The sequence below is a fragment of the Misgurnus anguillicaudatus genome, chromosome 21 (genome assembly GCF_027580225.2).
Source record: "Misgurnus anguillicaudatus chromosome 21, ASM2758022v2, whole genome shotgun sequence".
NCBI classification, from domain to species: Eukaryota; Metazoa; Chordata; class Actinopteri; order Cypriniformes; family Cobitidae; genus Misgurnus; species Misgurnus anguillicaudatus.
Genome location: NC_073357.2, coordinates 45302804 through 45328366, shown reverse-complemented (window position 1 = coordinate 45328366; position 25563 = coordinate 45302804). Strand labels below are relative to the sequence as shown.

Below are 25563 nucleotides of genomic sequence, written 5' to 3'. Positions count from 1 at the left end.
GAAGACCTCAATGTATCGTCTGGAGCCGTGGGCACTGTGGACCTGCATGCTATGAATTATCAAGGACCACGATTCAGCTAAAAATCTTTAGCATTCTATTGAAGAAACAACGTCGCCTATCTTAGATGGCCTTTAAGTCACAGCAAATTATAACTAAACTATCTCTTTATTAAAACCCTCCTGATGTCAGACAGATTCCAGGATTGTTCCAGGATAAATAAGCAGATGAAACATTAATCAGAATAAAAAATCTTAATTTTATTGGCATTTTAAGGTCTTCTGCCATTTCAATAACTGCATAAAAATGTCATATAAAATAATTTAAATGTTCCCAAAGTACCCTGTCCCATTCATTAATGAACATTAGGAATATATTTACACTTTAAATGTGGTATGAGAATACTAAATTAGTATCTACTGTACAAGACTGCTATGTACATGAAACCTACCTGTATGTAGGTGTAGGGGCGCTTTGCCACTAGAGGGCGATAATGCTATACATCTTACAAAAAAGTTTGGTTATCTCATTATCCAATAAGCAAAGTCATCTTTTAAAGTTTTAAATGTATCAGAAATAACCCATTAAAATCATTTAGTCAGCATTGAAACATTTCTTTTTGGATGTCCTCCAGTAAGGAACACTATGTATAGGAAACTCTCCTGTATATCTGAGTCTTTTTATTAAGGCAATGAAGAATATGATGATTTTCTCCACGCTTTCAAGCTCTATGTGGGACACAAAGTGAGTGCAGCCTTGAGGCCAGAGTAGCCTGCAGTCCATCCAGAGCATCTGGATCCAAAGCAGCGCTGCAGTCAGAACCCAACACTAACTCTTCAAACTGATGATCACCATCCAGAAGATCCACCATGTTCTGCAGGAAGAAGCCTTCACAAAATACGGCCAGTTCCACGGCCTCGCAAACCTGCTCAATAAACATGCAAATGATTCAATCAGAGGACCAAAATTACATTTGAAACTGTAAATCTGCCAGTGTAAGCCTACTGTATGTACCTTGGCAGTTTGGTAGATTCTCAAAGCATTGCTGAGGTTTATTCTCTCAGAGCAAAGGATTTCACAGTGTCTCTTTAAAACGGGAAGCTGGAATGTGTGGGCCACTGGCAGGAGCTGTACGTGAAATGACAAAACACATTGACATTGTTTATTTATTTAAATGCAAACTCACATATCATATAATTGCACAAATATATATGAAGAATTTGGTTCCAAAACGCGATAAACGCCATTTTTAAAGAAAAATGAATAACTATTAGTATTATATCAGGTCAGTATTTAAAAGTAAATTCTTAATTTTATGCAAAATCTAATATACGCTGTGTTATTCTGTCGTCCTTTATCCCTTTTTTCCCAAAACGCGATAAACGCCACTCCTCCTTTTCTACAGAATGCAATAAATCCGCTCCACAAATTACAGCGCACCATTCACGCAATGTAAACAAACAATGGCGGCGTGTTGAGTACACAGCTAGAATCCTAGTTTTCCTCATCTACTTTGTACTTCGTGATCAACAAACAAACAAAAACAAAATAATACTTTAATTGCATTGATAAACATGTAATGGTTTTTTGTGATGGGAAAGAAATGTAAGCCATCAACATCTAATAGTTTACGCGAGAGGCACTCGGGAGACGGAAAAATGCTGGCTGTTGCTTGTTCTCCCAACAGCATCAGGCTTCTGTCATGCTAACACATTGACCCCAGGAGATCTTATGAAAAACTTTCCATTATTTTACTCAAAGTCAACGAAAATCGAGCAGGACCAAAACATTTTACAGCTGATCGCTGTGAAAAATGTTAAGCGATGGCGTCAAGTATGACTGCAGCAATGACAGTGTTCTTAATATGACAAAGTAAGTGTTTTGATTAATGCCATTAATGTTTTTTTAATCAGTGTATACCACTAGTCAACTAAATGAATATAACATGGTAAAGATGAATGCACATTTATATATTGATTGAATAGATTTATAGCATTTTTTTAAAAAACCTCATGGATTTATTGCATTTTGTGGAAAAAATTATTCGTTTTTATAATAAATCTTTGAAAATCAAGTTATGGGTTTGAATTTTTTATGTTATTATAACCTAAAGATGCTATGTGAAAGTTTGTAACAGAAAATAGTGGTTTTCATCTTGTTACTTTCTTGATATAGAAAACACGTTTTTACCGAAATTTGTCAAAATGGATTTATTGCGTTTTGGAACCAAACTCTTCATATGATTCATCCTGTGCATGTACTTTCATACCTCCAGCAAATCAGAGACAGACACTTGTAAACATTCTGCTCCTCCACAGTACAAATGCGCCATCATCATCTGAAATATCAGATATTTACAATCAGCAATTTTAAGAGCCGTAACTTATTCACATTGTCTTGTGTATGTTTAGGCCAAGATTCAATGTTTACATGGAAAGTGCTGTACTTCATGTCAGTGATTTCAATGGCCATGTGGTCTGGTGTGGCATTACTTCTGTAGAGTCCCAGTAGGTCTTTAAACCTTTTTTGGAAAAGAAGAAAGCATACAGTATAACAAATCACGTTTAGATGTATATGGCTTCTACAACATTAAAATGACTGTGAATAAGGGCAGTGGCTCACCTCAGTGAAGCAGACATGAGGAGAACCTTATGGGCATAAAACTGCCTTCCCTCCACCACAAATGTAACATCAGACATCTCTGGATTATTCAAAAAATGGGCATCTGTGGAAGTGACAAGGTAGGAATGAAATATGGTACAACATGGTATTTAAAGTTTGTCTGTAAAGTTTGATGTGTGGTGAGCTTCATACCCAGCTGAGCTGTAGGTGTGTCCTTTACTGCCAGAATAGATGGGGCAGCTGTAAAGGAAACACAGTGGCTAAAGATGGCTGCCAGCTGCTTACGGATCTCCCTACTCTAAATACAAAAACACAGTGAGTCTATACATTTTACTTTACAACATACTGTTTTAATAAAGTAAAAATTACTAATCTTTCAAATAGGATTCTTGGTGATATGTTCAAGCTGTTTACCTTGCTGGTTTTAAGAATAGAGAAGAGTAGTGGAAGTCCATCGGAGAGCAGCTCCTCACAATGTTTCTCTTGTCCAATAGTCGTGAAGTCTTTAAGGAGAGAAAGCGTGAGCTCAGTCCTAGACTGAAGCTGAGCACTGCGTACCGACTCCAGCCATACGTGCAGCTTCCATGGCACTCCTGCATAAAGATAAAGCTTTTTGTTATAGCACATTGAAACGAGTATGGTTTTCTTTCAATAACATAGCAAAACGCCGGTCCCTAATAAACAGGCTTTAGGAATGTCATAGCCATGATTTATGATTGGATATTTATTTGGACACAATTTTCTAGTCATTTTTTTTCTGGATAAAACTGTAAATGTGTAATTTAAAACGTCTATGATTGCCTAGAGCTAATTTTGTCATCTTTTAGTAGTATAACAGCATATGGCTGGCCTCAAATCTAAAAGACCTCAAAGCCACTAAGCAACTTTGATTTCATGTGCATCACCTCTAATTCAAAATGTGTTTACATGTGTCTAACCAGGAAAAAACACATGATTCGGTCCAAATGCTTCAACCATTACTTTGTTATTCCCACTAAATTGGGTAGATGCAGTCGAGTGGCTAAAAGTCAGGGAAAGCAAATAACTTCTGATTCACTAATAATCTCATTTGCAATTTTAGCAACCTTTACAGTTTAATTCAATTTGTATTTAATTTTCTTTCATTTATTTTTAATCAGTGAGATGTGTACCCAGTGCCCTGAGCTCCATGGTGACGTCCAGGTATCCGTGCTCGGCGCTGTGCAGACTGGCTTCCTGCAGGGCTCTAATGCGGGCCTTACACAGCCGCGGAGTCCCTTCATCGCTGTGAGCATTTGCTCTCTCCTTCAGTCCCGGCTCTTTTTGATCCTCCTGCTCCTCGACTCCCTCGGCTAGGATCTCCTCTAGAGAGAGTACGTCCTCTTGTGGCTGCTGGCGCTGACTCAACAGTTTCCTTAACACGTTCCTGCAGGAAAAAATACAATACATTGTTAATGCTTTAGGATAGACTAGCACTTTATATTGGACCACCTTAAAAACTTCAACCCCTGCATACTTAGATATGCATGCATCAGCATTGTATTTTATAGTAGGCTACTCGCATACTTTACTATGATTCTTACATTGCAAAACCATTAAAGGGATAGTTCACCCAAAAATGAAAATAATGTCATTAATGACTCACCCTTATGTCGTTCCAAACTCGTAAGACCTCCATTCAGCTTCGGAAACGCAGTTTAAGATGTTTTATATTTCGTCAGAGTCTCCGAGAGCTTGTTGACCCTTCATTGAAAATCTACGTACGGTATACTGTCCATTATCCAGAAAGGTAAAAAAACATCATCAAAGTAGTTCATGTGATATCAGTGGGTCAGTTAGAATGTGTTGAAGCATCGAAAATACATTTGGTCCCAATATGTCTGTTGTGAAGCGCATGCGCGAGACTAAAGTCATGTGACTGCAATGACGCGAATGACGTATAACGCTGAATAAAGTGGTAATTTTTGTTATTTTTGGACCAAAATTTATTTTCGATACTTCAACACATTCTAACTGACCCACTGATGTCACATGGACTACTTTGATGATGTTTTTATTACCTTTCTGGACATGGACAGTATACCGTATGTAGATTTTCAATGAAGGGTCAACCAGCTCTCGGACTAAATATAAAACATCTTAAACTGTGTTCTGAAGATGAACGGAGGTCTTATGAGTTTGGAACGACATGACGGTGAGTCATTAATGACATTATTTCCATTTTTGGGTGAACTATCCCTTTAAAATGCTATTAACTGATGTACACAGATTTTAATTATTTATTTATATAAGGCATTTTATTTAATTCTGCTAAAAAATGATTCTGAAATCAAACAGTTGGAAACCTTTGCAATGCTACCATAGAGCCTCAGCTGAAAACCTCTAAGCTTACAGCTGTAGTGTTTGTTTAGTATGTATCTGTGCTTATGTGTGTGTTGTGCGTAGGTCCTACGGCGGTTTTCATTTTTAACTTTGCACGTCGTCATCCGCATTGACATGCAAACACACGCGCAGACCGCTGGTAGGCCGTAACCACGCGTGTAACCACAGTAGCAGCGCAAACATCAAAGAAGAAGAAGCTTAGCAAGTTAACCCACAAACGAAGAAGAAACAGCAACTTGTTGTGTATGATTTGAGAGGACCAGCAATGATGGAAGTAAAAAAACAGCGACTTTTGATGTCAATACCTGTGTCCATGTGCAGCGGCGTGACTGAAGCAGTTCATGCCCTCATACAATGATGATGTCAGATGCACCCGCAACATGGGATCAGCTCCACGTGACAACAGCAGACTCACCATCTCGTAGTTCCCTAAATATACATACACACTGTAAATATTTGTTTCAGTGGAGGATGCAGAAAGTTTTCTGTGTACATTCAGACATAACTCCTTAAAGAGGAGCGCATTAATGTGGCCATTTATCCCACCTGCGGCCGATGCCAGCTGGAGGGGCGTTTCTGCTGAACTGTGGTGGCCGTTCCTCAAGGCTGAACCCTCCACATCTGCTCCCACATCTAACAGGAGCTGCAGGGCAAACAAAGTTCATTTAGCATGACAGACCTCAAATTGCTGCTTGTACTGTCAATGTAGATATTACCACAGAACAGTTTTGTACGTTTCTTTGGTCTAACTAATGTCAATATTAATCTTACTAATACTGGAAGAGAAAATAATATATATAACCGCTGCAGCGTAGCTTATACTTTCATAGTAAACTTTTACTGTACCTGCACTACAGACAAATGTCCATGCAGCACTGCAAAGGTCAAGGCCACCCAATTGCGGCTCTCAGAGTGGACAGAAGGATGTTTTGATGAACAGTTTGGCACCTGGAAAGATAAAAAAAGCTTCTTGGTAAAAAACTATTGCACAGGTCTGAGCTCAGCTTAGTGAGAATATATTGCACAATGCCACATCACCGCCACATCCAAGTTCGCCCCAGCATCGATGAGCATGTGTACCAAAGCCTCGTCCCCTGTTGAACAGGCGTACATCAGAGGAGTCATGCCCTAAACACCCACAGAGAGAGAGGCAAAGGATTATGTTTGTGCTTTTATAAATGAAGACATTAACAATCCCTAAAGGCCTCATTGCCTTAGATCTATGTTGGATCATTAATATTTTTGGTGTGATTTTCAGAAACACTGTACATTTTAAATGCATATACCTGTTAAAAGTAAGTAGCCTACTGTCAATGTTTACCATAATGTTTTTAAAGGTCCACTGTGTAAATTTTTAGTGCCATCTAAAATGTAAATTGCATCCAACGGCTCAAGTCCAATTTATAGTCGTGCGTAAGGTCTACGCCGTAGCCAAGCCATAGGTTATCTGTAGCCTCTGCGTAGCCTGATGTACACCTCGCCAAATTTTTAACAGCGCGTCAGTTCTGCGTGGACCACAAGCGATGTGATTGGTCCACTAGAACCCCTACGTCAGGTAAAAAACTGCGTTAAGGAATGATTTAACTCAAACTGCAACTACATTAGTCGCTGTTTATTTACTTTTCAACACTGCTGGTCATCTCAAATCATACACAACAAGTTGCTGTTTCTCCTTCGTTTGTGAGTTAAACTTGCCAAGCTGCTTCTTCATTGACGGTCGTACTGCTACTGTGGTAACACGCGTGGACACTGCCTACCAGTGGTCTGCATGTGTGTTTGCACGCAGATGATGACGCAAAAGTATTAATAAAAAAAGACGCATAACCTACGCTGCCGTGGCTACGTCGTTGGACCTATGCACAACTATAATGAGCCCTTCAGTCAACAGCTCACCCATCCCTTACGAAATGCAATGAGAAGCTACAGTAGCCGCCACAGGACAAACATGTCATCATCTGAGCCAAAGTATTGACAAAACACGCTCTATAGGACAGTTTGTCTGTTTAAGGCTACTTTAGAAACATGACGGCGCGAAATGGCGACTTCCATGCAATGGTGTATGTAGATAAAAACGGCTCATTCTAAGGTACTAAAAACAATACAGTTCATTTTGTAAGATCTTTATACACCACTGATAATATAGTTTTGTATATTATATTGCATTTCTGTCAAGAGATCCTTCTAAAAGTTACCCAATACATCCTTTACCTTGATAATATTTTAAAATGCTGCACATTAATGCTGTGTTCACACCAGCCGCGGTATAGGAGTCAAGCGCAAGTAATTTCAGTGTTAAGTCAATGTAAAGACCCGTTGACGCGGGTTTTGAGGTGAATTGAGCGTTGCCACGGGAAACGCGCAAGTTGAAAATCTGAACTTTGGCGGAAAAACGTGCCGCGTTAACCAATCAGGAGCCTGGTCTAGTAGTGATGTGATTACAGGAAGCGAGCGGAGTCACAAAAGCCCCTCCCCTGACGCAAATTTCCACGTGAATGTCTCGATGACTAGAATTTCACACGCGAATGAAGCGAGTACACTCAAAATGTTCAAGTGTCCAACTACATGCGGTAGATGCGAATTTGACGCCTCAAATGTCTGGTGTGAACCCACAGTAACAATATCAAATATGGTACTTTGTGATAATTCAAACGTTTAGGGATTATGAATTCACCTGATCATCCATAGTGTTCACCCCATCTGGGCCTAACAACTGAATAGCCTGACCGATTAGATCTGTACGTCCACAGTTAAGCATACGAAAGCCCAGATCCAGATTAAACTTGTCTGCAGCGGCCTTTGAATCCAAACGCTTGAAAGAGGTGAAGCAGCACTCTGGTCTGAAAAACGAAAGAGAGACGGAACTTGGATGAATTTATAAGAACAAAAAATACAATAAAAATACATAAAGTACACTACTTGTCAAAACCTCTTTACAGAAAAGTGCAAAGTAATCAACACAAAGGAAGATATTTGTAATCGAGTGGGAAACTACAAAATACAGTGGACGTCAATGGTGCTCAAAAACGGTTTGGTTACAAAAAATATCTTCCTTTCTGTTCAGCAGAACTAAGAAATTTGTACATGTTTGTAACAACTTGAGGGTGAGTAAATCATGACATAATTTTCATTTTTGGGTGAACTATCCTTTAAATTGGCACAGATGGAGAAACATGAAAGTTTTGGACATTTGCTGCACGGTGACTGTTCTTACTTGAGCTGTCTAGGTTCACAATCCAGCCCAGGGAGAAGCTGTCTTGCAGTCTGTCTCACATCATCACTGTCCACAAACAGGCTCCGCCGATGCTCCGCATGTACCATGGCAACACGCATCCACTCCATTAGTGGAGGAAGAAGAGGGAAAGGCCTGAGAGACACACACTTCTTTACTGAGAGATCACAGTTATTTACCAGCTTCCAAGATCAGACACGCTCACTTTCCTCACTCTCTCTATTTTTTGGCTTTTTCTCACACACACACACGCACACACAGTAAGGTCAGAGGAGATCAAGATCAGAGAGAATCAAGGTCAGTAATTATAAAGCCTGGTGAATTTGGCTCACCACTGCTTTTTCAAACGTGCCATTCATTACCACAAACAAGCTTGGCACTTCATTCGTAATGACAATTTGTTAAACAGCATCTGTTGTCCTCTATAGGCACAATCTCACTGGAATTCCAATCAGGATGATATTACGGGACAAATCCTCTATGCTTTTCTTTTATTTAGTATCTAAGCCAAGAATGTGGTGATTGTCAAATATAACCATAACTGTCCACCTGCTATAAACATTAGTTTCATTATCTGGCAGAGCAAGGTTTCCACATTCATGCCACTAATTTCCAAAACTGAGACCAAATGCAAGTTCCAAAAAGCACTCTCGAACTGAATGAAATCACAGTATTTCCTTATATTATAATTGTTTTTATTTATGAACACATCATTCTTTAAGACCCTAAATATTCCTATAGCTCAAGTGGTAAACAAATGCATAGTATAAACCACTCAGCAAGTGACAAAGGATTTGAGCCACTTATCTCACCTCTCTTTACTGAGAGCTATTCTGGGTGGCTCAAGGTTGGGGTTCTCCAGAGACTCCATCTGTGGACTACGTAGGTAGTAGTAGAGCGTGTGAAGAGCGTCTGGAGACCAGGAGATTGGCTGGAGGCAAAATAGACGACCAGGACTAAGGCTGGGACCTGTGGAAACCAAACGCTGCATGTGGTGCATTGCACGGGAGACCAAGTCACCTAGAGGACAAACAACACAAACATAATATATTACACTACTGGCACGAGTGTAGTAAAACAGGAGCAGAATAATTAAATCAATAAATGTTTTCTGAAAGTTTACATTTAAAACTTTTTGCCCTGCAACGCACCGCTGGTATTTAGTTTAAACAGTGCCATTTTTTTAAAGTGCTGACACCACAAAATATGAATCGATACAGCAAAATAAATCTTTAAGGCCATCTGTTTTAAATGAAAATGCAGAATGAAACAGGATTTGGATAAACTCTAGCACTTATTGTTACTCTAAGGGGTCTTAAATCAACTTTCAATGCAAAAATCCAGACTCAGGTTGTTCCCTAAAGGAGGAGAAGATATGACGAGGACAGGCCAAAGAAAGACTCCTAAAGTCTGTGTTGACCATTAGGAAAACACTGATACTGTCTTCTACTGTATGTAGAAAGCATCATAAAGTATGTAGATTAGATTGAGAGAATAAAGAGCCAGTTATAAGTGGCCATTTTTTAAATGGCAGTTATTGCACATGTCTGATCAAATAATCAAACCTTAATGGATCCGGTGCACATTAGTTGTTAAACAAAGGACTGCTTTACAATTTAGTTTCAGTGCTGGATCTCGCTGTGTGTCGACAATCATAAAGCATAAAGAGGGAGCTTTTTACTACTTTGACCCAAACAGAAGGTGCTCTTGTACCAGCTAAACAACTGCAGGAGTGTTGCTAGTTCCCTAAGGGAAAGACTGTTTTCCTCACTCGTTCGGTGCCCCCCCCCATTCTGAGCTGCGGTCTACTGCGTAAACAAACTCAAGCACTCACACGCCCACTAGACAGAGCTGCAATGTGAAACATTTAAAATAACTTCTCTCTCTGTCTTACAGACATATATGCACAAAACACAATTTGTATTGACTGAGATGAATAAAAACAGTATTTCTACATAAAAGTTTAACAAGAAACAGCGAAACGTTTAACAGAAAAATTGAGAAACAACTGCTGCAAACCATCTTAAAGGAATACTTCTCCAAAATCCAAAAATGATCTGATAATTTACTCACTTTCACTAGCTTTCTTCAGTCGAATATAAACAAACATTTTATATTACAATCCAACATGTTCTTCTATATGTTACATTATTACCACGCTTGCTAGTAGCCTACGGTTTAATCTTAGCCGCTGTACTCTGCTGCTTATGTTGTCCACTGATTTTTCTTTTATTAATGTAAAGCTGCTTTCAAACAATTAAACAATTGTGAAAACCGCTATATAAATAAAATTGAATTGAATGTTATCTTCTTATAACGGAGCCAACACACATATGACGACAGGTCACAATACACGCAAGAACCAAGTAGATTCGTGTTACGTGCTGTTGATGTCTCTATAGATATAAAACATATTGATCAGTAAATAAGCTCAAAAGTTTCAGCATTTTTCTCATGCAAACATATTTTGTTTTCAGAGGACATAGAGCGGGGAAAATAAGTATTTGATACATCAGCATTTTTATCAGTAAGGGGATTTCTATTGACACAAAATTTCCACCAGATGTAGCCAAATATTGAATTCATACAAAGAAAGCAGAACATTTAAGTATACAAGTTGAGTCATAATAAATCAAGTGAAATGGCACAGGGAATAAGTATTGAACACATGAAGAGAACAAGGTGCAAAATGGCATAGAAAGCCGGGACATCACCTGGCTTTCACAAAAGTTTCACAAAATGCCTTTCAGGAAATTTTCTTCTATAAATGTATAAACATACAAATATATCAAATGAAAGAACAGAACCTCTGTTTTCAAACAAACAAACAAAATGAAAAAAAAAAAACATATCTCTATTTTTATCTGCTTATAAATCTTAAATATAGATATTTTTCTTTAAAAAAATAGCAAAAAGCTGACATAATTGCATTTTTGTGAAGGAATTTTGTTAGAGATTCAGATTCAGAATGATTATCAAAACATACACAGAGTTTAAAATTAGTAAATATTTTTTTGCTTCAGTTTCTTCTAAATTGGTTAAGTGCGCCATCTAGTGGATAATAGCAGTATTACAGATGAACATAAAACCTCATCAGGAACACTGTTTTTATGCAAATGTTTTCTCGAGATTTGAGTTAAAAATCTTTAAATCTGAAGGTGTATTATTAAATGCTTGAAATTACTTTTGTAGACAAAAATAGACCTGCGCCAAACAGATTAATTTATTTTATTAGAAAACATTAAAAAAGCTGGGTTATTTTCAACTCAGCCTTGGGTCAAAAAGACACAAACCCAGCCATTGGGTTAAATTTACCCAGAAACTGTTTGTAAACTTGTGTTATTCTGACACAACAATGGGTTAAAGCACACCAGCATAGATTCAATTACAACCCCACAAGGTTGGGTTTGTCCCTTTTTGACCCAGTGCTGGATTGAAAATAACCCTTAAACTTATAAATAAATAAAACACACCAGTAGCTCAGTTTACTTTAAAAAAAATAAAGAAAACTGAACTAAATCTGCAACATGGGACAGGTCATATGACAGTAATGTAGCATACTAAAGTTTATTTGAACTAATATAAATATGATTGTAAGTATTCATTATAACTTACTGAGTTCTGAGAGGCTGCCCACACATGTGGCCAGCAGGGCCTGCTCCAGTGTCCTGAGCTCCAGCTGGACATATGCGTTCTCTCTGCTCTCCACAGCTGAGCACGGACTCTCAGCATACGGGCTGAAATGGGCCGGCAGGGACAACTCACCTAAACACAGAAACAAAAAAATTTAGTTTGATAATTCCTATAGCTCAGCAGAAAATTCACACATAAACTGATAAAAATTATTATACTTATTTTTGTATTTGATTTACTTTTTGTTTTCAAACATAAGCTTGAATTGACCAGCTTACGTCAGTGTATTAATTGCCACGCTACTGTTGGGGCTATTTGGGGGGCAGAATGCCAGTAAACGGCTAATTCCTTCCATATACAGTCTGTGCCTCTGATAGAGATAAGTAGAGGAAGTGGTCTATTCATTATTTCCTCCTCTCAGTACATGACTACTCCTAACTCCATCTTTCTTGCTCATTCATTCATACCATGTGTTAAAGCTTTTCCAAATGTCAATTCCCTGGTGTAGATACGTTATGTTGATTGATTATAATGTGATTATTGGTGCTATGATTAACATAATAGTTCTTGACTTGGCTCAGCATTAGTACATTTAATAGAGTATAGCATTATTCCCACTGAGATGAGAACGTTATCTGTTCTAGGTTGAATTCGGCTGGAGTTGATTTAGCCTCGCCAAGCTTATAGAAGTTGATATGTAGTACAAATAATGAGAGGATCATATGTTTGGCTACTGATTTACAAAAGACGCTTAATCCCAAGTGAAGGATGTGCTTTGCGCTTCCTTTGTATTTGATTTGAAATCCACCCCATATCCCTGGATCTCACTTTTACTGGGCATTAAAAAGGGCTCAAATACAGGATTAATGTGTGGGTTTGTTTTCTTAATCAGGGTAAGCGATAAAGCATTCACTAAGATGCACATTCACATGCACCACAAGATCTCAAATATTTCTCCAGATGTTAGGCACCTGATATGATGGCCATTTTTAAAACATTTACTAAATTGCATTTTCTCTTCAACGTGGATCTTTTGGAGTAGTTCAATTCATTGTTTAACTACACTATGTGCGGTTGAGCGAACCGCAGATGTGTCAGACCACAGGCACATTGTGCTACAGCAGCAGATGCTTAGATTAGTGATCAATGAGAGGCTTCTGAGTACAATGCAGTAAATACATTCACCACCAGCAGATCAAAATAACAACTTGATATTGAAGCAGTGGTCAAAAAGTGGTCCCTATAGCTGTCAAAGGTCCCAATTTAGGTACACATTTGGTAAAAAATAAGTACTAATATTAATTTTTTAGGTGCAAAGGTGTGCTTTTTGAAAGGGTACCGCCTCAGAAACCATTTTTGGCCATTTTTTAAAGATATTTGCAACTTTAATGAACAGAATCTGTATGTGCATTATATTACTTTCATTTAAAGGGGCAGTGTGTAAATTTTAGCGGCATCTAGTGGTGAGGTTGCAAATTGCAACCAATGGCCCATTCCACTGCTCTTCCCTCGCTTTTGAAATGCATAATGAAGATACTGTAGCCGCCACCGGAAAAACATGTCATCGACGGAGACAAATAAGTAAAAAAGTTTGTCCGTTAAGGGCTTCTGTAGAAACATGGTGGCACAAAATGGCGACTTCCACATAGGGGGACCCTCAGTGTATGTAGATAAAACGTCTCATTCTAAGGTAATAAAAACATAACGGTTCATTATTAAAAGGTCTTTTTACACCCCTGATAATATAGTTTTGTATATTATTTAGCATTTCTGTCAAGAGATCTTTGTAAAAATTACACACTGCACCTTTAAATATTATAAAACAAAAACACTGTAAGATGGGAAATTTGTGGTTGTGTTTGCGGTGAGGATACTCAAACTTGTGCGCTAAAACAATGCATAGGGCGAATGCAAATAAACAGCTATCAGCGGGTTGCCGTTCTTACCCGCAATGAATTCCCCACACTGTGTCTAGTCAGAATATACACTAATAATATACTAATCTAACCAACCACATGTGCCCTAATCTGAGACACATTGGTCTAGCTGAGGTCATTTCACATGTGCTACACATCATAGTTATTATTATCTAATACTCACAGCAGCTTAAAATACTAAAATATGTCTTCATAAATACCCCAAATCTAAAGCAGGTTTGCATGCGTTGGTCTGGGCTCTACGCATGGCCGCATGGCTATAGCCAGATGGGCTTGTACTGTATGAGGCTATGGGTGAACCACAGGGTGTGTGATGATGCAGCTGGTCAGGCTGTGGACCCACAGACCCAAACCCATGAGAAGAGATAGACACACCCGTTCCATTTCCCACAGCTAGCCGTGTCTATACTGGCAGCCGTGAGGCAATGACATGCGTCATAGGCAGCCACACTCTCCCACAGACACACAATCTCATCTGCTACCATCATTGTGAACTAAGAGGGGAATGTGTGTGCACGTTATGTGGAGAGAGAGAGAAAGCTGAGATTGAGATTACATCCACTGATGGGCCGCTGGAAAATCCATACTGCAATAAGAGAACACAGAGGCCAATATTGCTGAACTGAATCCAACATTACATGGCAGGGTAAATTACAGGGATTTATCTCAAGCATTAGAAATCCAATATAAATGTTTTTAAGTGAATAAAGGTTGTTGGAGTCTGCTGCTGATTATGTGTCAGAAGCAAATGCTTTGGTAATTTAAGTTGCCAGACTTTTAAGGGCTTCCTTTTGAGGATAGTTGGACTTTATCTTTGAGACAAACTTGGAGTTAAAAGTGCTGTGTGTTGATTTTTAATGTAGTTCTAAACGTATAGAAAGGAGCCTAAATATTCAGGCCTGTCAATAATCATTGTGAGTGTATATAAGGCAGCCTCCAGCCCACTGAGTCCACCTGAAATTCTTCCAGCATCCCTTTCCTATCTCTTCTTTCACTACTCTCTTTCCTTCTCTCTGCATTCTCATGCAGGGGAGGGTCAAACTTGGGGCTCGAGCCCCGGCTTCAGGTTCACTCTCTCTGAGCTCAGGTTCAGAGCTCCCTTCGAGGACAGCAAGCCAAGTTCATTTACCATTAATCATTAAGACTGAATGTGCAGGTGAACTAGTAAAGCAGCATCTAGAGGTGAGATTGTGAAATGCAACCAAACGGCTCAATCAACAACTCACCCCTCTCTTTTGAAACGCATTGAGAAGTTACAGTAGCTGCCACAGAACAAACATCTCATCGTCTGAGACAACATAAAAAAACGTGCTCTATAGAATAGTTTATACCGTACATTTATAGGCTTTAGGAGATACAATTTGGATTGTTTGTGCTTTTCTACACTTGCATATTCTCTTATTTAACCCCGATTTTTGTGACGATTTTGATGGAGCGAGTCAAATTGACCCTTATTGGATTCAGTGCAATTCCCTAAATATCACATTATGGAAAACAAGAAGGAACTAGCTATGAACAGGACCATTTTAATATCAGTATTTTAACAAATGTTTAAAATAAACTGTTGTAACGTTAGACATTTAAAATTTTTATTCAACATGTTTTTTTAACATACCCATGTTTAAAACATCCTAAATAAACAATTTAATATTGCTGTGAAATTAATATAGGCTTTTCTTTTCCTAAACAGGTTCATCTTTTGTTCTTGAGGCCCATAGTACAAATAAATCAAGAAATCACTGTTTACATGATGTGCACACATCAAGCATGTGTTTTCTGACTTTTTGACTACAAATGGTGCTTGTTTTGATGTCATGTTTTGTGAGGCACAACTGGCATCACCTGTATTCACCTCTGGATTTTCTGTGGATCTGAATTAATCTGCTTTACATAGTATTTCATATACATTGAAAATAGAAATTATAGTTTACTTTTACATTTTTGTGTCTGAGGAATCTTAATCATTACTGAAAATAGTGCAGCAACAGCTCACTTTTCCCTTTTTAGGGTAGTAAAACACCAACATATACGGAGTAAATGTATTTAATATGTCTCTATACAGTTTCCTTGGAAAAATATGGGTCAAAATGACCAGTGAACATCAAAATCGTGAAAGAAATAAAAAAAAAACACTTCAAAACACATCAGTGTATCCTAACTTTGCATGCATGTTCATGGCCCCAAATGGGGGGAAAATGACAAAATGTCTAGAAGAAAAAGATAACTAAAGTAGTATTTCATATACATTGTAAATAAAAATGATAGCTCACTTTTAACATACCGGTATGTGTTTGTGAAAGTCTTTTTTAGTACTGCAAAGAGTGGGGAGAGAATTTTTACCCCCAATTCAGAATAGTAAAACACCAGTATAGCAATAAACACTAAAACATATTAAATTTGGGTCTGTACAGTTGCTTTGGAACAAAAAAGAATGTGGATTAAATTGACCCCTGAACACAAAATCATTACAAATTTATTTGGGTACACTTCAAAACATTTCAGTGTCACTTTGCATGCATGTTCATGGCCATAAATGAGAAAGTCACAAAATTTCAAGAACAAAATCGCAGGTTAACAGTTTTTTCCGACAGCTTAAAAATCAAAACGGGTCTTTAATCTTTAATTTTCTGAACAAGTTGTACAAAATATATGTAAAAATAAATCACATTTTGCTTTACATCATGCTTTACAAAAATGACCTTGACTAAAAAAAGTGAGCAAAACACACTTGTCTACATTATTAAATGCATTATTATCCATTTGTTCTGATCTGACCTTTAAAGAAAAGTTCTTTAGTTCTTCAACAGAGAACAAATCCCTTCAGAAACTGCTGAAAGAAACCTTTCAATTTCAAACCCAAATGCAGCTACACTAATTTGCCTAAATATATGTGATTGACCTATTTTCCTTGCCTGATTTTTCTCAGGTAATATGTTGTGTGAACACAGTGGTCCAGTCACTCCATCACACGCCACCTACAACACCTCTATTCTACATGAGGCACAATGGCAGAAGTGTGTTCAGTGGTCGTAGTCAATTGGCCCTTGTGTTACTAGGTGCTGTGTTGGAAGTGTTTGTTGATCGAGAACATGTAAAGTCGGCAGCTATCTCCGAGCGGTGAAAGGGGAGGTGCCCTGTAAGTTGTGTGTGACTGAGCACACGGATCATTTCTGCCAAGATCTCCCATCTCCAGAGAGCAGACCACAAGAGTGATGATAATAACTTCCTGCCATCAGTTCAGCTCCTTATTTAGAGTACAGCACCCCCCGTTCCCAATGTAAGAACTTTCAGCATACAAATCCAGCCAATGTTGTTTTTTAGTAACAGTGTTTACCCTGTACAACTTTTTTATCTGTTTAAAGGAATAGTCCATTTATCCAGATAATTTACTCACCACCATGTCATCCAAAATGTTGATGTCTTTCTTTGTTCAGTCAAGAAGAAATTATGTTTTTTTTGGAAAACATTACAGGATTTTTCTAATTTTAATGGACTTTAATGGACACCACTACTTAACTCTTAACTCAACACAACATTTAACAGTTTTTTCCAACGGAGTTTCAAAGGACTATAAACGATCCCAAACGAGGCATAAGGGTCTTATCTAGCGAAACGATTGTCATTTTTGACAAGAAAAATAAAAAATATGCACTTTTAAACCACAACTTTTCGTCTAGGTCCGGTCGTGATACGCCAGCGTGACCTCACGCAATACGTCATGACGTCAAGAGGTCACAGAGGACGAACGCAAAACTACGCCCCTGCGTTTACAAGTGTGTTGAAAGAGGACCGTTCCGACGTTGTTGTATGTGGAATGATACTAATTAATGTCTTTGTGTCAGTTAATTGTTTACAATGGTCCGCAAATGTGCGTTTCATATATGTAACACATGACCTCTCTACGTCACTACGCATTTACGTGAGGTCACGCTGGCATATCACAGGACCGGACCTAGACGAGAAGTTGTGGTTTAAAAGTGCATTTTTTTTTGTCAAAAATGACAATCGTTTCGCTAGATAAGACCCCATGTGCTGGAAAATATCTGCTTTGATCCAGTTAAAACTTCATGCAGACCTTGGCGTGCCATCAAAACTCTAGGTGTTTGCAGACTTGAGATCTGCTACAGTATGAGACTCTGAGTCAGCTGTCCAGCTTACAGAACATGCACTGTATGAATGACCTCTACCATTGACAGTGGGGTCAGAGAGCACGACCTCTCCGTTTAGCACGATGACCCACTTGCCATAACTAAAAAAGAGAGACAGTGTGGTCAGGCTCAGTTTCCAAGCTGCAATCCACCAGCTAGAGCCAAGAATTGACTTTGACGCTTCATTCATAAGAGAGATGGTAAACAGATTTAGCTCAGTGCTGAACAGAACTTCCATCTGTTCTCTTCTTTTGCTCATAAACCCCTGAGCCAGTTTCCATCAAGGCAGCAATTTCATTGCAAAGTATTTTTCTAGCAGTTTTTCAAAACATGTCATGGCTATAAAGTGGATTTCCTGATCTGAGGGTTGAACAAAGGACACGGTCTCTTTTTTAATGATAACATAATTACGTGAAGATTATTCACTGCGCTTCACAGACTAACAGGGTTAACGCTAAGTAGGGAATTAATGCAATTTAGCTTGTCAGTTTCCAATATTAATCATAGTTTGGTAAGTATTGGACTTGTTGAGGAGAGATGGCATTACCATAAATCATCCAGAGTTAATCCATAAAACATGATGGGTGTCGAGGCTGAAGGCAAACAGATAGTGCTTAAGAAATCACTTTGTGTAACTGCTGTAATGACAAACATACACGATTAAGTTCAAACTTGTGGCATCAGTCAAGTAACACAATGTGGAGCCTTGATATTCATCCATTAAACCTTTGAAAAAAGGTTTTTTAAAGGCTGTTAAGCTAAAAATTCTGTGTTACTGTCATTTACTAAACAACCCTTGGTCCTTAAAGGGACACTCCACTTCTTTGCAAATACGCCCATTCTCCAGCTCCCCCAGAGTTAAACATTTGATATTTACCATTTGGAGCCAATCTCCGGGTCTGGTCGTACGACTTTTAGCATAGCTTAGCATAATCCATTGAATCTGATTAGACCATTAGCATCGCGCTACAAAATTACCAAAGAGTTTGGATATTTTTCCTATTTAAAACTTGACTCTTTTGTAGTTACATCGTGTACTAAGACAGACGGAAAATTAAAAGATTTTCTAGTCTGATATGGCTAGGAACTATACTCTCATTCTGGCGTAATAATTAAGGACTTTGCTGTTGTAACATGGCTGCAGTAGGCACAATGATATTACGCAGCGCCCGAAAGTAGTCCCCTTAGTATCTTTCAATAGCAGGGCTCTGCATAATATCTTGGAAAATGAGCCTATTTTCAAAAAAGTGGAGTGTCCCTATAAGCACACGCTGTACAGAAATGGTAGTGTGTATCCCCTGTAACTAATATGGATTTGCCCCCTTTTAAAAGTAAGCAGTTAAGGGTTTTACAATGGAGCAGGGAGGTGTTGAATAACTTAAGCTGGCCTGTATTTTTAAACTGACTGATTAACTGTGACTTTAATAGGCTGTTTAATAGCCACATTGTATTGCCAAGTGTACATTCACTATGTAAGTGTGGTAAGGGTTGTGTTCAGGGTCGCTTGATAATAAAAGACAGGTGTGTAGGTGCTGGGTTGGAGACACCTGACCTAGGATTTAGGAATGCACAGTGTGAAACGTCAGATTATGAATACCCACTGTTATATCTTAACACCTGATTAAGTATGAACAGTGTGAAATGTGCAACAGATAATCCAGGGTTCCGTTAACCCGAGGTTTAGAATAACCCGGGGTTAACTATTTCCAGTATGAAAAGGCCTTATGCTTCACAAAGACATTTCTGATCAGGCTCTCATGTCTCTTAAAAAGGACACTTAACTTTTTGCACAGCACTAGGTGTCAAATTCTTTTGGATGAATGAAGTTTGAGGTGCACCCTCGAACAGTGGCCACCCTGAATGTAGCCCCCATATAACACCTCTTCAGAACAGATGCTAATGCATCCGGACAGACATGCTAGGGATCTGAGGAAGGTCAACACGCACCAGAGCAGCTGTCAGTAGTACATGCTCTTAGAAAGCACCATCTCTTCATATAGAAAACATTTGTCTACTTTGGGTGCTCAAGGGCCCTAGTAAGACCCTCAAATTGATTTATTATAGCAAGTTGACATGTAGAGAACAGAGCATGGACCTTAACTTAAGATCATAACTTTCATATAAAATAGAATAAATAATCTTTAAGAGAGGAAGAAAGAAAAAGAAACAACACACTTAAGATTTAAATGACCGTGGCTGGGAAATGCTCTAATTTCTGTGGCTTGTTGTCAAGCTCAAAGCAACCAGGCTGTGTGGGCAGAAGGTTTTATGAGGATAATTAAACAATGATGATTACAAGGCTCCGCACGCACACTGGCCCCAGACGAAACCTCTCATTCGGTGTGACTGGTCTCATGCCGAAATCTGATGTGAACTGTGTCTCACCTGCACCCCCTCATTTGACCAGCTCTTTTATGTGATGGGTGTCATTAAAGCTAAGGGGAAACTCAATTAAATCTATTTATTCAAGTGGCCCTATCACTTCCCTTTCAGGGGAGTAAAATGTATCCTTAGAGAATGTAACGCTCCAGTTGACATCGTCATAATGGCCATTATTTGCTTGTTTATAGTAAAGGCATGTGCCTGCAGTTGACCTCCGCCTAAAATTAAAGAATAAATGCACACGACTCCAAGAATATTGTTTATCTTAGTTAACTAGTGTTAATGATGCTGTTGTGGTTAATCAGAGATCACGCATTAAATACACTTTGTTAAATGTATCATCACGCTTACTAGCCCATATACAGTATTGTACCGTATCACAATAAGTGGGATAAGTTGTTGCATGTTATGCCAGGTCTTGCTTTTTTCACATTTTATGCAAATAGCTCTACAAAATATTCTTCAAGGTTTTTAGTTCTGTGCTCACTTTAAAGAAATGCTTGTTTTTTGAAAACCCATTTTGACACCCTGCCAAGCACCGGCGGCTTGTGTATGTTTTCAGCTGGGATTTTCCCTTTGGCCCACCACTGATGCCATTATGAAAGCACACCAAACCATATGGCAAACACTGACCTAATGATATATTAAAAACAAACAAATTTGCAGTCATTATATTTTGTGCATTAAGTAGCGACAAGACCTGGCAACGTTGAAAATTGCCAAATCACAATACACTTACAATGCCATCTGCTCAAGGACATTGTGTGGACTAATGCGAACAAGATCACAATAGTGTTCACAATAGGAAATAGGTTGTTTTAAGTCATTATAGCTCTGGGGGTCAACTGGGTATCTAAAGAGTTCCAGATGTGGATCTCCTCGGGATATGAGAAAAAAACGTTTGAGGTGGAAATCAGTGGTAAATACCAAATTTCAGTCTTTACCTCTATGCCCTTTACTAACAGTAATAAGCAGTTAAGCATAAGTACCAGTGGTTCTCAAATACAACTCACAAATCACATGCCATTCTTTGAGTTCCTCAGCCTCAGTGTCAAACAGGTCAGCTGTATCTCAATATAAGTGTTGAAAACGACTTTACCAGCCACGCATGGTTTAGCACAAGCTCACGCTGTCACGTTAGTCACATTGAGAGAGTACATGTGAATTAAATTAAACCTTTCTACAGAAGAGAAGTTCATGCTCAAGGTGCAAGTAAGAACCACACATAGGAAAATGTGACTACCTTATACCTTTAAAGTTAAGATCAGAAAGTGTTGTAGATATATATTATATAGTCTCTGTGTGCCACTGTAGCAGTGGTTCTCAAACTGGGGGCCACAAGATGGTGCCAGGGGGGCCCCCAGTTTTATAAAATACATTAATTTATCATGAATTCTGTGTAATTAAACCTAAAAAAATAAGGCTACTAACCAACAGTACTACTTTGTATAATTAATTGTTTTGTTTAATTAAAATGTTAAGTTTTAGAACTGTATTTTGGCATAAATTTTCTTTGGGGGGGCGCGAAAGAATACACCATACACAAGGGGGGGTTTGAGAACCACTGCACTATAGGCTGTAAAGCAATGTAGTAGTTCCTTCCTATTCTATTCCCACATGATACCATCAACAAATGTCCAATCTTTACTTCTTGAATGAAAGCCATGCATGAAAAACAATCATCTTGCCTGTTGTTTAAACACTGGAACTTTCTGCACTGTACCAATCAGCATTATCTTTTTTCAATTCTGCCATGTCACAGAAATAATCAACAGACAGATATAAACCAGGGGTTTACGTGTGACGGCTTTCCATTCTTCTCATCGCTGGCTTTTCTCACTTGTTCTTGCTTATTTGCCTCAGCCATGCACAGCTTGTAAAAGGCTTACAGCTGAACAATGGGTTTTTTGTTGCTTTCTGAAAATGTGTGCTCGGGAAGCTGGAAAGCCACATCCTCTATACAAATTACCATTAAACCAACCAGTTCTGATAAACAGACAACTGTGGAACATGGTACCTTAGCAATAGCACCATAGTAAGACCTGTATTTTGCACAAACTAGCTAGAGCCCGACCGATAAAGCACTTTGAAGGCCGATACGATACAAATGTTTGTTGGTTTTAAAATCCGATAATCCGATATATCGGCCGATAATTTTTTTTTTTCAGAAACGCGCAACAAATCAACAGATTTCCCTAACAGATGCTACAGCCACAACTATTACTTCTACCAGCATTATTATTATTACTAGCATGGCATCTGCACATGCACAGTATTTTGGTAGTAACAGACAATTCTTTGATGTACCTTGATGTACCATGAAAATAGTAATACTACTGAAAGTCATACAGTACAGACCCAGAAATAATTAGGAGACCATTTCAAGATTTTTTCTAGATTTACTATTTTAAAGGTATTTGTTTAAGTAAAATTATTTTCATTTCATTCAAAGTGACAACATTTCGGCCAAACTCTTAATAAAAATAATGTTTTTATTTGAATTTATTAACTGAAAATTGAAATGTGGAAAACATGGTCCAAAAGACAAAAAAAGATGCAGTATTTCCCGATCTTGAATACTGCAGAGAAAACAAGTTCAAATGCATTTCTTAATAACAAAATGCTAATGTTTTGACATTTATTTTAGAAAAATTTCAAAAATTTAAATGTTATAGAATAACGCTAATTTTTAATCACGTCTTTTATGGGTCTTGACATGCTCTCATTCTTTTACATTTGCTGTATTTGGTTGGATTTTAATAAACACTGGACTGAAATGATACATTTAGAAAAAAAATGGAGTGGTCTCTGAAATGCTACTAACATATTATCACTGTATCGTGGGTAATGCCACAATACTTTGGAAAGGAAGCTATAGCTTGAGTGTACATACATAGCTTGTCAGTGCTAAAAACGGCTGAAACGTTTACCCATTATTTATCAGTAGGCCTACTTATGGCAGTCTTGAGTGTTGATGATGTAGATGATGTATTCTCAGGTTTAATAAGTTAACCACCCATGGCAAAAAGCTGACAAATATAATTTCCTTGCATTCATCCTGTCAGGTGATTGTATAATAAATGCATGACTGGGCCCCGAGTTGTCATGCATAGTGATTAGGCTTGTGGTAAGACATTCATTCCTGACAAATGTTTAAACAGACTTACGGTGAGCTGAGCATGACACTCTTTAAAAGATGATACTGTAGTTTAGGATCATTTATATTTTTACTAAGATCACGATGACGTGAATATATGCAGATGCTATATTCATTTTGGTCATACTTTACATTACTGTTCATGTTACTTTGCACATTTATATCATACTTGCACAAGTAAATATAACTCTTGCGTTAGTTATTGTTGCTAAGAAAACAAAAATACAAATTCTAACTGTTTCTGTTACAAATACCTCTATGAACAATAAGCAGTTTACAAAATTAATATTATTTTTTATCCACTGATCTCTAGTGTGAATCAGGACTTATTCCAATAGGATTAAATGGTGTTCCATTTGGTTCCCATCTTCCAAATAACATCCCACAGAGAAGCCATTACCAGTAAAGACCCACAGAGACCATTATAGTTTCCATTAAAACCATTACAAATCCCACTATAAATTAAATCCAGAAACATTTCTGTGATCATTCTATTGTTTTTTTCAACAGGCATGGTTATGGTTAGTTAAAATGTGTAACATCCCTGCTGAAAAAAGCAATACAAATTCCAAAGGTTTGAATTTACAACATTACAAACCATCAGCTGTTTAACATTTAAAACTATTACAAAAGTCCTAGTGTGCTTTGTGACTTTAGTTATTTCGTTAGGATTTAATGATTTCTATTGGTTCACATTCACTAACAGAAGCTAAGGACCAGTAGAAAGAAGAGGTTACCATTGAAACTAATACAATTCCCATTATAACCAGGTATGGCTTGTTTGTGCACCAGGGATGAAAATGGTAAATACTTGTATAATAGCCCTTTTGGATGTGTAACATAAAACGTTAACTTTGTTTAACTGGTTTCTTACCATTGGCGTTTTTCCCGCTGATGAGGTGTTCATAGTTTTGCACAAGACCAAATATCTCCGCGTCACTGTTGACGACTGCCTCCAGCGCATCAGCTCCCACTGAAGAGATGCGGGGCCCGTTCTGCGCCGCCAATGCGCGCGCGCCGATCTCCTCCACCAGATTCTCAATGCAAGCGGTCAAACAGATCGCAGCGTACTCATGGATGCGCACCGAGATCCGAGTGTCCACCATCCAGCGGAAAAAGCGCCCGACAGAGAGGCTGAGTTTGCAGCGTGAGGACTTGCTCTTGCGCAGGACCTCGCCAGCGCTCATGCTGTACAACGATATGGCTTTGACTGCGGCAGAGACGCAACTGTCCGCCAGTGCCCAGCTCATGACCAGTCTGATAGCGCTCTGCACTTCAAAGCGTGTGCACCTGCAGTGCAAGACGCTCAACCGCTGCGCCTCTCTGGAGATCCGCAATAAAGCCCTGCGCATCAGCGTTGACAATCTCCTGACGCTCTCTGGAGCAAAATGTGACCCCTCTCCAGACACTTTACGCAGGACCGCATCGATCTCCTCGTCCGTCCACGGAAACTCCTCTAACTCTGGTAACCTCGGACACTTGGAGAAGATGTCCTCTGGGTCTTCGGGTAGCACCGTGTTTACTGTGTCCCAGCTGTTGTTCATGGAGCCCGCGTAGCTCCACCAGTTAACGTTACCCCGCTGCGGAGAGCTGATGTGCGCCTGCGAGTTGGATTTGGAGGAGGACAAGCTGAGAGACCTGTATGAGTCTCCAGCTCCATAGCCAGAGTCCAAGGTTAAATCTTCTAAAGTTTTCATAGTTGTATTGCTCAACGCTGCCATCTCTTTAGTACGAGGAGTGATTTATTGCTATTTTATTGAGTAGATAACATGCGTTGGATTCTCAATGCGTTCTGTTTACACCACAAACGCAAATTCAGCTTAAATTAACGAACGTCCATAACTAAGGACAAGTTTTGATCCGTACCGACAGACAAAACAGCGCAATGTGAATGTGAAGCGAACTTCACCGCTTACCGAAACTTTTAACCATGAAATGTTTCTTCCAATCAGCTACCAGCTTTTTCTAAGCCAATCAGTTGCCAACTTTCTCTCAGCCAATCAGATAGACGCTGCGTTCACAGACTGAGAACGGGTTGGGAAATCAAAACAATCTGTCAGTATTCCCTCATCTCATTCAAAACAGCAAATGACTTT

The 25563-nt window shown here is 38.6% G+C and overlaps 1 protein-coding gene across 1 annotated transcript; it reads right to left on the bottom strand.

Moving 5' to 3' along the window:
- Positions 1-237: 237 nt before the first annotated feature.
- Positions 238-25385, bottom strand: abtb2a (ankyrin repeat and BTB (POZ) domain containing 2a). The gene is made up of 17 exons (XM_055208994.2): positions 24342-25385; positions 11826-11975; positions 9023-9230; positions 8193-8345; positions 7653-7818; positions 6020-6109; positions 5828-5929; positions 5528-5624; positions 5287-5410; positions 3772-4025; positions 3035-3213; positions 2813-2918; positions 2621-2723; positions 2429-2519; positions 2268-2336; positions 1013-1126; positions 238-923 (listed from the first exon to the last, which is right to left on the bottom strand). The coding sequence occupies exons 1-17, from the start codon at positions 25186-25188 to the stop codon at positions 720-722; spliced, it is 3057 nt and encodes a 1018-aa protein (XP_055064969.2). The 5' UTR covers positions 25189-25385; the 3' UTR covers positions 238-719.
- Between the last annotated feature and the right edge of the window lie 178 nt (positions 25386-25563).

Bases quoted from the DNA above. Each gene is read 5' to 3' on its own strand.
- abtb2a (XM_055208994.2), bottom strand. From the start codon at position 25,188: ATGGCAGCGTTGAGCAATACAACTATGAAAACTTTAGAAGATTTAACC. The intron at 5,625-5,827 runs GTACAGTAAAAG...TTTGCCCTGCAG, and splicing joins GACATTTGTCTGTAGTGCAG to CTCCTGTTAGATGTGGGAGC. The intron at 5,411-5,527 runs GTGGGATAAATG...ATGTATATTTAG, and splicing joins CCAGCTGGCATCGGCCGCAG to GGAACTACGAGATGGTGAGT.